The following is a 12,663-nucleotide window of genomic DNA, read 5'->3' as shown; positions in this document are numbered from 1 at the left end:
TCTGTGGGTCAAACAACAAGAGATTCTTACCCATTCTCCCACCTGAGAACGTTAAGTGTTAACCTCTCAAAAAAAAAGGGCCAGGTATGGTGGCTCACGCCTGTAATCCCAGCACTTTAGGAGGCTGAGGCGGGTGGATCACGAGGTCAGATGATCGAGACCATCCTGGCTAACATGGTGAAACCCCGTCTCTACTAAAAATACATAAAATTAGCCAGGCGAGGTGACGGGCACCTGTAGTCCCAGCTACTCAGAAGGCTGAGGCAGGAGAATGGCGTGAACCCAGGAGGCAGAGCTTGCAGTGAGCCGAGACTGTGCCACTGCACTCCAGCCTGGGCGACAGAGCGAGACTCCGCCTCAACTTTAGCCCATGTTTAGGAAAGTAAAAAAAATTTTTCTCCAGATATTCTCCCATATTTCTAATGAAAAGAAGAAATTTTCTTATTTATTGTTTGTTTAATTTGCAGAAGCCGAAACACCATCCAATTACAGTCTGACATATGTCACTAGCAAAAAGCACTCCAGGGTTATACACTGCAGAAGCCCTTTATGGCCAATAAAGGAACATAGCTCTGAAGCTTTCCCTTTCAGCCTGTATCTACATCCCCTTGGTTTTGACACTTTCCTCCTTCCCTGCCAGTGTGTGTGTGTGTGTGTGTGTATGTATATATGCAAAATAAACACACACACACAAATATAAGGCATTTAATGTGTATATTATCCTCTAGTCACATGTACAGAAGCAATATACAGCAAAGAGCTCTAAACCAGGCGTTAACCACACTGCACTCCAGCCTGGGCAATAGAGTGAGGCTCTTCCTCAGAAAAAAAAAAAAAAAAGGAAAATATAGGCCAGGCACAGTGGCTTAAGCCTGGAATCCCAACACTTTGAGAGGCCAAGACAGGAGGATTGCTTGAGCTCAGGCATTTGAAACCAGCCTGGGCAACATAGCAAGACCCTGTCTCTATAAAATAAACAAAAAAGAAAAAATATATTGCTCATTCATTTATGTATTATCTACGGCTGCTTTTGAGTTACAAAGGCAGAATTAAGTAGTTGTGCAGTTGTGCATGGCCCACAGAGGCTAAATTATTTACTACAAAGTCCTTTATAAAAAAAGTTTGTCCATCCTTTCAATAAATCAAACACACATTTTTTTACCAAAATTAGTAATTCACATACATATGGAGACTTACCTGTTATATTGTTTAAAACCTCCTTTAGATGACCGAAACTATGCAGCAGAGGATCCCGTTCTTCATCCTGTAGGACACATAGATTAAAAGTAAGTCATTATTGGGCCAAAAGAGGAAAAGGAAAATAAAGGACAGATCAAGGGCTCTTTCTCAAAATCCTGTAAGTCTTCCTTCTGAGGAAAAGAAAATTAGCCATAGTTCATATTTTTCTGTTCCCTAATCTCTTATTTCGTAGAGATACTCTGGGCTTATCCAAAATAGTGAATCCTTAAGTGCTAATCTATATCATCACCATAGCACTCAAGCTACTACAGATTGCCAGGTCCTTTCTATGTGTATTATTCTGTTTTCTCTCCTTTTTCATACCCATTATGTCATCATACATATTCATTTCAACCATTATGTCATCATACATATTCATTTCAAAGATACTCCTGATGCCATTCTCACCTCTAAATCAATATATTTTTATGAAAGAACTTGAGAAATTTCCAAATGCACTTACCAGTTATGTTCATATAAACTCCCAAGATGGCAATTTCTAAACTTGTTTTTACAACTGTGCCAAAAATTGTTTTACACAATTCTACAAAAAAAATCCTCAAACATATATAACAAAGAAAGCCAACTGTATAACAGGTAAGTTTCTTACTCATCTGATTGGTAAGATATGGCCTACTCTATACATGGAAGTTTGCTGAACCCCCAAGAAGGAGTACCATCACTAAGTCATGTTCTATGTATCAGTAACTACCAGGATTTAAATAAATTTGATAGCTAATTATAGTCCTAAAGAATTAGAAAATAAGGAATCTTTCTGACACTTTTAGGCATACTAAAGAGGTCCCAGGCACAGGACTAGCTTAAGCTGTTTACAAAAATATTTAGAAGTAGAATGGTGTCATCTTTTGGGTCCCAGAGGAAAAAAAAGACAGCCTATATATCTGATGCTAGTTGGTATACAAAAAACAAGATATCAAGAACAACTCTGAATTCCTACTACTCTCATTACTAGGAATTTGATTACTCTTTTAACCACGCCAACAGATCCCCTACAAAAACTTGGTGACCAGGCTATTTATCCATTTCCTACTTACCAGTGGTGTATGGGTGCTCCATCGGGCATTTCGTTTGATGGCCCCAACCACAATGTTAATCTCCCCTTGAATGATGTAAATATTTTTATCCACCATCTTGGCAAACCTACCAAAACAGTTAGGATAATAGTCTGGTTAATATTTGGTTACCCAAAGCATACCCAAGCTTAAAAATCGGTACCTGATAAGGTTAGAATTGTGATTTAACTTTTCAGTACTAAGATTTTCTTTCTTTTTTTGTTTTTGTTTTTTTTGAGGCAGAGTTTCACTCTTGTTGCCCAGGCTGGAGTGCAATGGCACGATCTCAGCTTACCACAACCTCTGCCTCCCAGGTTCAAGCAATTCTCCTGCCTCAGCCTCCCGAGTAGCTGGGATTACAGGCATGCGCCACCATATCCAGCTAATTTTGTATTTTTTTCAGTAGAGATGGGGTTTCTCCGTATTAGTCAGGCTGGTCTCGAACTCCAGACCTCAGGTAATTTGCCCGGCTGGGCCTCCCAAAGTGCTTGGATTACAGGCGTGGGCCAGTACAGGCGCCTAGCCAGTACCAACATTTTCTATACTCATAAAATCTGTTAGCCAGGTGCGGTGGCTCAGGCCTGTAATCCCAGCACTTTGGGAGGCCGAGGCAGGTGGATCACCTGAGGTCGGGAGTTCAAGGTCAGCCTGACCAACATGGAGAAACCCCCTCTCCACTAAAAACACAAAAAGTTAGCCAAGCATGGTGATGCATGCCTGTAATCTCAGCTACTCGGGAGGCTGAGGTAGGAGAATTCCTTGAACCCGGGAGGCAGAGGTTGTGATGAGCCAAGATCACACCATTGCACTCCAGCCTGGGCAACAAGAGTGAAACTCCATTTCAAAAAAAAAAAAAATCTGTAATACTAAAATGAGATGAAGTCCATCTGATGTTATGAATCCAACTATCTGGCTCTCCTAGGGGGTCTTTAGAAGTTCAAGGTAGTTCAAGATACAACTCAAAGCAAGTCACTCCAGAAAACTTTTCAAACGCACCTCAACAATTCTCAGGAAGCATGTTAAATTCTTCAAAGTCAATTGTTCCCAAAGTTCTATGATGCCTTTAAGTACACAGATACAACTATAATGTCAGCTTGTTAAAAACAGTATTTCTGGCCAAACGTGGTGGCTCATGCCTATAATCCTAGCACTTCGGGAGGACAAGGCGGGAGGATTGCTTAAGTACAGGAATTTGAGACCAGCCTGGGCAACATAACAAGACACTCTCTCTCGCTCTCCCCTAAATACATAGCCTTCCCTTTGTTCTTTTTTATCTACTCAATAAAGTACAGTGAAGATTCAAGTTAAAGAAGAGAATAAAGGTTGTTGGAAGCATAGCGTTGGTTTAGAACCACAATTGCAATATCAGCCTAAAGGCTGCATCCAGGCCAGGTGAAGTGGCTCACACATGCAATCCCAGCACTTTGGGAATCCAAGGCAGGAGAATCAGTTGAGCCCAGGAGTTGAGACCAGCCTGGGCAAACAGTGAGACCCAGTATCTACCAAAAAAACAAAAGTAAAAAATTAGCTAAACATGGTGGCACACACCTGTAGTCCTAGTTACTGAGGAGGCTGAGGCAGGAGAATCACTTGAGCTCAGGAGTTCGAGGCTGCAGAGAGCTATGATCCCGCAACTGCACTCCAGCCTGGGTCATAGAGCAAGACACTATCTCTAAAAATATATAAATATAAATATAAATATAAAATATAAATAAGTGACTGCATCCAACTGGCCCAGTCAGTTCCAGAAAACTGGACAGTGACAGTCACAAGACCTTTGAAAAGTTCTGAAAACTCATATTAACTTACAGCAAGAAAGCATTAATATGATACGTAAATACAAAATAAAAGGTCTGTGCTGATATACCCGAACTTATAACCATAACTATCCCTAAAGAAGGTGCTATGAAATCAGGGTGCAATCAGAGGATACTTGAGCCCTATCTGTAATGTTTTTGTCTTTTGGGGTTTTTTTGAGACAGGGTCTCACTCTGTCACCCAGGTTGGAGTCCTGTGGCACTGTCATGCCTCACTGCAGACCTGAACTCTTGGGTTCAAGCAATCCTCCTGCCTTAGCCTCCTGAGTAGCAGGGACTTCAGGCGCACATCACCACACCCAACTAATTTTTGTATTTTTTTGTAGAGATGGGGTCTCACTTTGTTGCCCAGGATGGATCTGTAATGTTTCAATTTTTTACAAAAAGGTCAGGCACTGTGGCTCGCACCTGTAATCCCAGCACTTCAGGAGTGCCAAGGCGGGTAAATCACCTGAGCTCCAGACCAGCCTGGTCAACATAGTGAAACCCATCTCCATTCAAAACACAAAAACTGGCCAGGCGTGGTGGAGAGCGCCTGTAATCCCAGTTTACTTGGGTGGCTGAGGCAGAAGAATTGCTTGAACCTGGGAGGCAGAGGTTAAAGCGAGCTGAGATTACACCACTGTACTCCAGTCTGGGCAATGGAGCCAGACTCCATCTCAAAAAAAGAAAAAAAATACTTTCTCTTTTTTTACAAAAAGAAAGTATTACTGTACTATCAATATAATTAAACATTAATAATGATAAGAGGTATACAATTTCTGCCCTTGAGGCATTTATACAGTTTAGTGGAATAGATATGAAAACTGAGACATAGCCAGAGATATAGAGAAAGAAATGTACTCAGCAAATAGCTCAATCTGCATATTTTGCGTAACATGAGGCCCCCCAGAAAGTGAAAAGCATGAAAACCACCATGATAAAAAAAAAAGAAACTGGTACAAATTTTGTCCAGGGGCCAGGCGCAGTAGCTCACACCTTTAAACCCCAACACTGTGGAAGGCTGAGGTGGGCAGATTGTTTGAGCCCAGGAGTTCGGGACCAGCCTCGGCAACATGGCGAACCCTGTCTCTAAAAAAATACAAAAATTAGCCAGGTGTGGTGGTGCACACCAGTAGTCCCAGCTGGTAGGGAGGCTGAGGTGGGAGGATTGCTTGAGGCCGGCAGATCGAGGCTGCAGTAGATCGAGAGTGTGTTTGTGCCACTGCACTCCAGCCTGGGCAACAGAGCGAGACTCTGTCTTAAAAAAATAATAATAGGCCAGACGTGGTGGCTCACGTCTGTAATCCCAACACTTTGTGAGGCTGAGGTGGGCGGATCACAAGGTCAGAAGATCGAGACCATCCTGACTAACACAGTGAAACCCCATCTCTACTAAAAATACAAAAAAATTAACCGGGCATGGTGGGGGGCGCCTGTAGTCCCAGCTACTCAGGAGGCTGAGGCAGGAGAATGGCATGAACCCGGGAGGCAGAGTTTGCAGTGAGCCGAGATTGCGCCACTGTACTCCAGCCTGGGCGACAGAGTGAGACTCCGTCTCAAAAAAATAAAAAAATAAAATAAAATAATAATAATAATAATGTGTCCATGCCCACAACACGTCCCCAGTCCACAAGGGAATCCAACACAAGATTTATATTAATGGCAATTTAAAGAACTAGGTTAGTCTCAGAAGACTATCTGCTTTCCACATGCTCTAGGAATACAACAATGTTCTCTTCTGAGAAGGTTCAATGATATGAATGTACAACCATCCTCTCTTATAAGGAGGAGGAGGAGGAGAACTTAGAAATAAAGGCAAGATAAATTCAAAAATGATTTAAAGAATCAGAAGAGAAAATATTAAATCTCTCCTCGTATTTCCCCTTCCTTAAATCATGTAGGCAAGATGAATATGCTCTAGGTCCCTGGAAGGACTTGTAAGAAACTGCTAAGAGGTTGCTGCCTCCAGGGAAAGAAACCAGATGGCTAGGGAACTGAGTGGTGGAGGAGTGAAAGGAAGACTAACTTTTCTCTGTATATTCTTTTTTACCTTTTGAATTTTGTGTCACAAACATATATTACCTATTAACTACTTTTAAATTTTAATCAATGGATTTACTAAAAATGAATAAGCTCTTTAGGAAAGAACTAACCACTTTCTAAGATAGCAAAGGTCTAAGCAAAAAATCATTGTAAAAAAGAAACATCCAGGGCTGGGCGCAGTGGCTCACGCCTATAATCCCAGCACTTTGGGAGGCTGAGGTGGACAGATCACCTGAGGTTGGGAGTTCAAGACCAGCCTGGCCAACATGGTGAAACCCTGCCTCAACTAAAAATACAAAAATTAGCCAGGTATGGTGACACGCACCTGTAATCCCAGCTGCTTGGGAGGCTGAGGCAGGAGAATCACTTGAACCCAGGAGGCAGAGGTTGCAGTGAGCCGAGATCACACCACTGCATTCCAGCCTGGGCAACAGAGTGAGACTCTGTCTCATAAAAAAAAGAAACATCTAGGGAATGAAGAGGAATTATTTTCAAGTATTATGCTGAGCTGCCTAATCTCCTTCTAGGTCTCTGAGTGTATGTCTCCTCACTCAGGGAATCTCCAAACAGTTGTGCCCTTCAGCTGCAGATGGGAAACTGATGAACCACTTGCTGTCTGGTAGCCAATTGCCGAGAAATCCCTTGTCACAAGGTCATAAAGGCCTGCAGAAACCTCATAAAAGTATAGTAGAAACAAACTTAAGATTTATCTTGTGTCAGAGATAACAAGAGAAATACATCCATTATGTACCCACACAAATGAAAAATTAATAGAAAAAAATAAATAAGAGAGGGAACAACTAAATAAATACCAACTAATACCCTTAGCCAGATAAGCCACTGGTCCAGAGACTCTGAGTAACATGTACCCTTGAAAGCACTGTCCATTTAAAGCTGGGTCTAGAACATTCCCCTAATGCTCTGTGGCATCCCAGTTACTTCAACAGGATCCAAAGAGGAGTCACTGTATCACTTGGCAACTCTGTCTATATCCAAACAAAAGCAGAAGAAAAAGAAACAATTAATTGGATTCTTATTTAATGGAATACCAAAAATATATCTCAGGTTACTTAAATATGAAAAGCAAAACTTGAAATCTCTTAGAAGCTAATATATAAGAATATTTTCTTTTTGATTTTTTTTTTTAGAGATAGGGTCTTGCTATGTTGCCGAACCTGGACTCAAACTCCTAGGCTCAACCAATCCTTCCACGTCAGCCTCCTGGATAGCTGAGACAACAGGTGTGCGCCACAGCACCTAGCTACAGGACAGTATTTTAACAAACTCAGCATAAGGGAGAAGTACCTAAAGAGGAAACAAAAAGTAAAACCTCTTTAAAAAATCGGTGAATTCAACAATGTTAAAATTTAAAATGTCTGTTCAAAAGATACCATAAAAAAGAGGGAAAAGATAAGGCACAAACCAGAAGAAAATATTTGTAGCACATATAACTAATAAAGGAATAATATACAGAGCATACAATAACTGCTGCAAAACTACAAGAACTAGACATATAACCCCTCCCCAAAATTGGTAACAGACATGCATAGGCATTTCATAGAATAGGAAACATAAACAGCAAATAAATACATGAAAAGATTATTAGCTTCATTAATAATCAGGAAAATTACAAAATAAGATTATAATGATATACCACTTTATATTCCTGAAATAGCAAAACACTTTAAATCTGATAATACTTAAAAGGCCAGGTGCTCACGCCTGTAATCCAGCATTTCAGGAGGCCGATGCAGGAGAATCACTTGAGCCCAGGAGTTTGAGAACAGCCTGGGCAACATGGCAAAACTCCATCTCTACAAAAAATTTAAAAATTAGTAGGGCATGGTGGCACGTGCCTGTAGTCCCAGCTACTTGCGAGGCTGAAGTGATCACTTGAGCCTAGGAGGTCAAGGCTGCAGTGAGCCATGATCACACTACTGTACTCCAGCCTGGGCAACAGAGTAAGACCCTGTCTCAAAAAAAAAAAAAAATTCTTTTTAAATTGGTAAAAAAATGCAGACCAAATGGCTGTTATGTATCTAAATTAATATGAATTTGTATAACAATTCGGCATTATCTTACAAAGCTAAAGCACTTCATATCCTGTATTACAGCAATTCCACTTCTAGGACTATACCCCAGAGAAGCTCACAAAAAAAACTGAGAATAGTGGCAAGGGGCAGGGAGTGTCGGGGAACTAACAGGGAAGGGCATACATGCAGCCTCAGTTTTGGTAATGTTGTTTTTCAAGCTGGGTGGCAGCCACTGGTGCCCCATATATGCTACACATATTCTTTGTATAAAACAGACCCTCAGCTGGGGGCAGTGGCTCATGCCTGTAATCCCAGCACTTTGGGAGGCTAAGGCAGGCAGATCAACTGAGGTCAGGAGTTTGAGACCAGCCTGGACAGCATGGTGAAATCCCCACTCTACTAAAAATACAAAAATTAGCTGGGCATGATGGCAGGGGCCTGAAATCCCAGCTATTCAGGAGGCTGAGGCGGGAGGATTGCTTGAATGCAGGAAGTGGAGTAAGCCAAGATTGCACCACTACAGCCTGGGCAGCAGAGCAAGACACCAGCTCAAAAAATAATAAAATAAAATAAAATAAAAGACCCTAAAAAGTTCTTTTGTTTTTTATTTTTTGGGTTTTTTTTTTTGAGACAGGGTCTCATTCTGTCGCTCAGGCTGGAGTGCAGTGGTACAATCTTGGCTCACTGCAACATCTGCTTCCCAGGCTCAAGTGATCCTCCTACCTCAGCCTCCCAAGTAGCTAGAAATACAGGCACAAGCTACCAAGCCTGGCTAATTTTTTTGTATTTTTTGTAGAGACAACATTTTGCCATGTTGCCCAGGCTGGTCTCAAACTCCAGAGCTCAAAGCAATCTGCCTGCCTCAGACTCCCAAAATGCTGGGATTATAGGTGTGAGCCACCGTGCCCCGTCATTCCTACTTTTTAAAGTCATGGTCTTTGCTGCCTCTTTGCCTTTGCATATGAAGTTCCCTTTCTATTCTGAATGTTTTTTCTCACTCTTGTCCACCTGATAAACCCTTATTCATTCCATCCAAAAGTCAATGAGGGAGTCAGAATATGACAGTGGTTCTAAGAACAAGCTTACAACCACTTTATTTATTTATTTATTTTCCATTTTTTTTTTTTTTTTTTTTTGAGACAGCGTTTCCCCCTTGTTGCCCAGGCTGGAGTCCAATGGCACAGTCTCAGCTCACTGTAACCTCCGCCTCCCAGGTTCAAGCGATTCTCCTGCCTCAACCTCCTGAGTAGCTGGGATTACATTCATGTACCACCATGCTCGGCCAATTTTATATTTTTAGTAGAGACGAGGTTTCTCCATGTTAGTCAGGCTGGTCTCAAACTCCCAGCCTCAGGTGATCTGCCTGCCTCGGCCTCCCAAAGTGCTGGGATTACAGGCGTAAGCCACTAAGCCCAGCCCTTTTTTCCACTTTTTTAGTATTTTCAGTAGAGTTGGGCCATGTTGGCCAGGCTGGTCTCAAACTCCTGGTCTCAAATTCCTGACCTCAAGTGATCTGCCTGCCTCAGTCTCTCAAAGTGCTGGGATTACAGGTATGAGCCACCACACCCGGCCACCCACAGCACTTTGTACCTATCTCTATTTAAACATATCTTGGCCAGGCACAGTGGCTGATGTCTGTGATCCCAGCACTTTGGGAGGCCAAGGCAGGAGCATCAGTTGAGCCTAGAAGTTCAAGACCAGCCTAGGCAACATGGCGAGACTCTGCATCTACAAAACATAAAGAAAAACTGGCCAGGTGTGGTGGCGCACACCTGTTTTCCCAGCTACTTGGGAGGCTAAGGCAGGAGGATCACTTGAGCCGACGAGTTCCAGATTGCCCTGAGCTATGACCGTGCCACTGCACTCCAGCCTGGGTGACAGAGTGAGACTCTGCCTCAAATAAATAAATGAAAATAAAAATAAACACATCTCATACCAATTTATAATTATTTATTTAGTATATCTCCACCATGGGATTATCAGGCTCTATCTCAGGGGGAAAGACCATGATTTATTTACCTTTTTATCTCCAAAGCCTGACACATAGTAAGAAAAATGATCAATAAATACTGGATGAACAAATGAATTAACTAACATCAAGACTGACTCTTCAAGAGTGGTACAGCACACATCCACCTCACGAGAAAAATGACTTCGTAGAAGACAATGACTCTGAGCCACACTGGCAAACCTTTTTTTGGTGTTCTGTATTTGCTTCTCTACCAGAAGTCACAAACCTTCCATACAGGTAAAAAGAACCCACATTTACCTACCAGCTAAATCATAATGCTTCTTTCTTCACATCTATCTTCCTGACATCTCCTCAAGTGTTATTTGCACATTCATATTTTTGTGAAATATATAATTTTTAATATAACTGTCAATTATTCATATATGTCTTATTTTCTTTGGCTCTAAATAGCTGTTTTTAGTACACTAGTGTTTAAGTTGTTTTTTTTTTTTAATTGCTTTTATGGTTTTTTTGTTTGGTTTGGTTTTTGTTTTTTTGTTTTGAGACGGAATTTTGCTCTTGTCATCCAGGCTGGAGTACAGCGGCACGATCTTGGCTCATTGCAACCTCCACCTCCAGGGTTCAAGTGATTCTCCTGCCTCAGCCTCCCGAGTAGCTGGGATTACAGGCGCCCACCACCACACCTAGCTAATTTTTATATTTTTAGTAAAAACAGGGTTTCACAATGTTGGCCAAGCTGGCCTTGAATTCCTGACCTCAGGTGATCTGCCTGCCTTGACTTCCCAAAGTGCTGGGATTACAGGCATGAGCTACCGCGCCTGGCCTCTTAATCACTTTTAAACATTTTCCTTGGCCAGGTGCAGTAGTTCTCATCGGTAATCCCAGCACTGTAGGAGGCCAAAGCAGGAGGAATGCTTGAGCTTAGGAGTCAGAGACCAGCCTAGGCAACATAAATTTAAAAAATAAAAATAAAAAGTAGTGGGACATAGTGGTACGTGCCTGTAGTCCAAGCTATTAGGGAGGCTAAAGCAGGAGGATCACTTGAGCCCAAAAAATCAAGGCTGCAATGAGCTATGATGACACCACTGCACTCTGGGCAACATGGTAAAACCCTGTCTCTACAAAAAATACAAAAATCAGGCAGGCTTGGTGGCAAGCGCCTATAGTCCCAGCTACTCAGGAGGCTGAGATGGGAGGATCACTTCAGCCTGAGAGGCAAAGGTTGTAGTGAGCCGAGATCTCACATCACTGCATTCCAGCTTGGGTGGCAGAGAGAGACTCTGTCTCAAAAAAAATTGTCCTTATCCAACTAGCAAATAAATTATCCAGAGGCAAAAGCGCAAGTTTGTTTTTCTTTTTCATGATGCCTTTGTGTCTAATACAGAGCTGCGCAAATCAAGAAAACCGATAGACCTTCTGAAAAGGTAGATGGTAGTAGGGAGCTGAAGGACCAGCAATAGGCCCTTCTAAGGTTTATGTTCACTCAATCCGTTTAAAAGCCAGAGAAGGCAAGGCGCGGTGGCTCACGCCTGTAAACCCAGCACTTTGGGAGGCCAAGGCGGGCGGATCACGAGGTCAAGAGTTCAAGACCAGCCTGGCCAATATGGTGAAACCCCATCTCTACTAAAAACACAAAAATTAGCCGGGTGTGGTGGCGCACACCTGTAGTCCCAACTACTCAGGAGGCTAAGGCAGGAGAATTGCTTGAACCCGGGAGGCGGAGGTTACAGTGAGCCGAGATCATGCCACTGCACTCTAGCCTGGGCGACAGAGCAAGACTCCATCTAGAAAATAAAAAAAGCCAGAGAAACACTAAAGATGCAGATCTTTTAACATTTCCAGAGCTGGCCTAGGAACACACCATAGTTATGTGCTTTACTGAGAATAACCAAAGTTACTAAACTAGGAAACAACTTACTGAGCTCAAGAAATTTACTCAAAGGGTGGAAGTAAAAGAAGGTTAAACTGGGAAAAAAGCTGGTGCCCTGACAAGGCATCACTGGAAAATCCTCCCAGACCTGATAATCAGGTGAACAGTGTACCTCAGCTCTGGCATGCCATCTCCTCCCACTGTGGAGATTCTGAGAGTATCTCAAGAATAATTTATAAGGAAGCTACTAATATGTCCAAAGCTGTCCCTTCTGCCAGCTTAGAGATGAAAAATGAAACAAAGTTTCTCTATCTCATTCCATCTTTTAGCCACTCAGGGCACCCAAGGTATAAAGGTGACAGCTGGCAGAGTAGGACAAAGAAAAAGTCTATGTGATTATGCATAGAGAACTGCAGTGATTAAGTCTCATAAGGCCTGCCCATTTTGTTTATTGAGGGTCATCATCCAGTAGCCATTGGGCAGAATCCAGTCCACAGACATATTTTGTTTGGCCTGAAAAAGGCTTAAAAATATTTTTAAGGCTGGGCGCGGTGGCTCAAGCCTGTAATCCCAGCACTTTGGGAGGCCGAGATGGGCGGATCACGAGGTCAGGAGATCGAGACTATCCTGGCTA

General features: G+C 42.4%; 1 protein-coding gene across 3 annotated transcripts in view; it reads right to left on the bottom strand.

Moving 5' to 3' along the window:
• The window catches only part of GBF1 (golgi brefeldin A resistant guanine nucleotide exchange factor 1), a 157,305-nt gene that overhangs the window by 140,862 nt on the left and 3,780 nt on the right, over positions 1 to 12,663 (bottom strand). For all 3 annotated transcript variants that reach the window (XM_011977460.1, XM_011977459.1, XM_011977461.1), the window contains exons 2-3: positions 2,295 to 2,400; positions 1,198 to 1,264 (exon numbers count right to left, since the gene is read on the bottom strand). In XM_011977460.1, the coding sequence (XP_011832850.1) occupies positions 1,198 to 1,264; positions 2,295 to 2,390 (163 nt within the window). In that variant the 5' untranslated portion in view covers positions 2,391 to 2,400. The remainder of the gene's footprint in view (positions 1 to 1,197; positions 1,265 to 2,294; positions 2,401 to 12,663) is intronic.

This window comes from Mandrillus leucophaeus, unplaced genomic scaffold, assembly GCF_000951045.1.
Source record: "Mandrillus leucophaeus isolate KB7577 unplaced genomic scaffold, Mleu.le_1.0 Scaffold18, whole genome shotgun sequence".
NCBI classification, from domain to species: domain Eukaryota; kingdom Metazoa; phylum Chordata; class Mammalia; order Primates; family Cercopithecidae; genus Mandrillus; species Mandrillus leucophaeus.
This window is presented reverse-complemented; position numbering and strand designations above follow the sequence as displayed.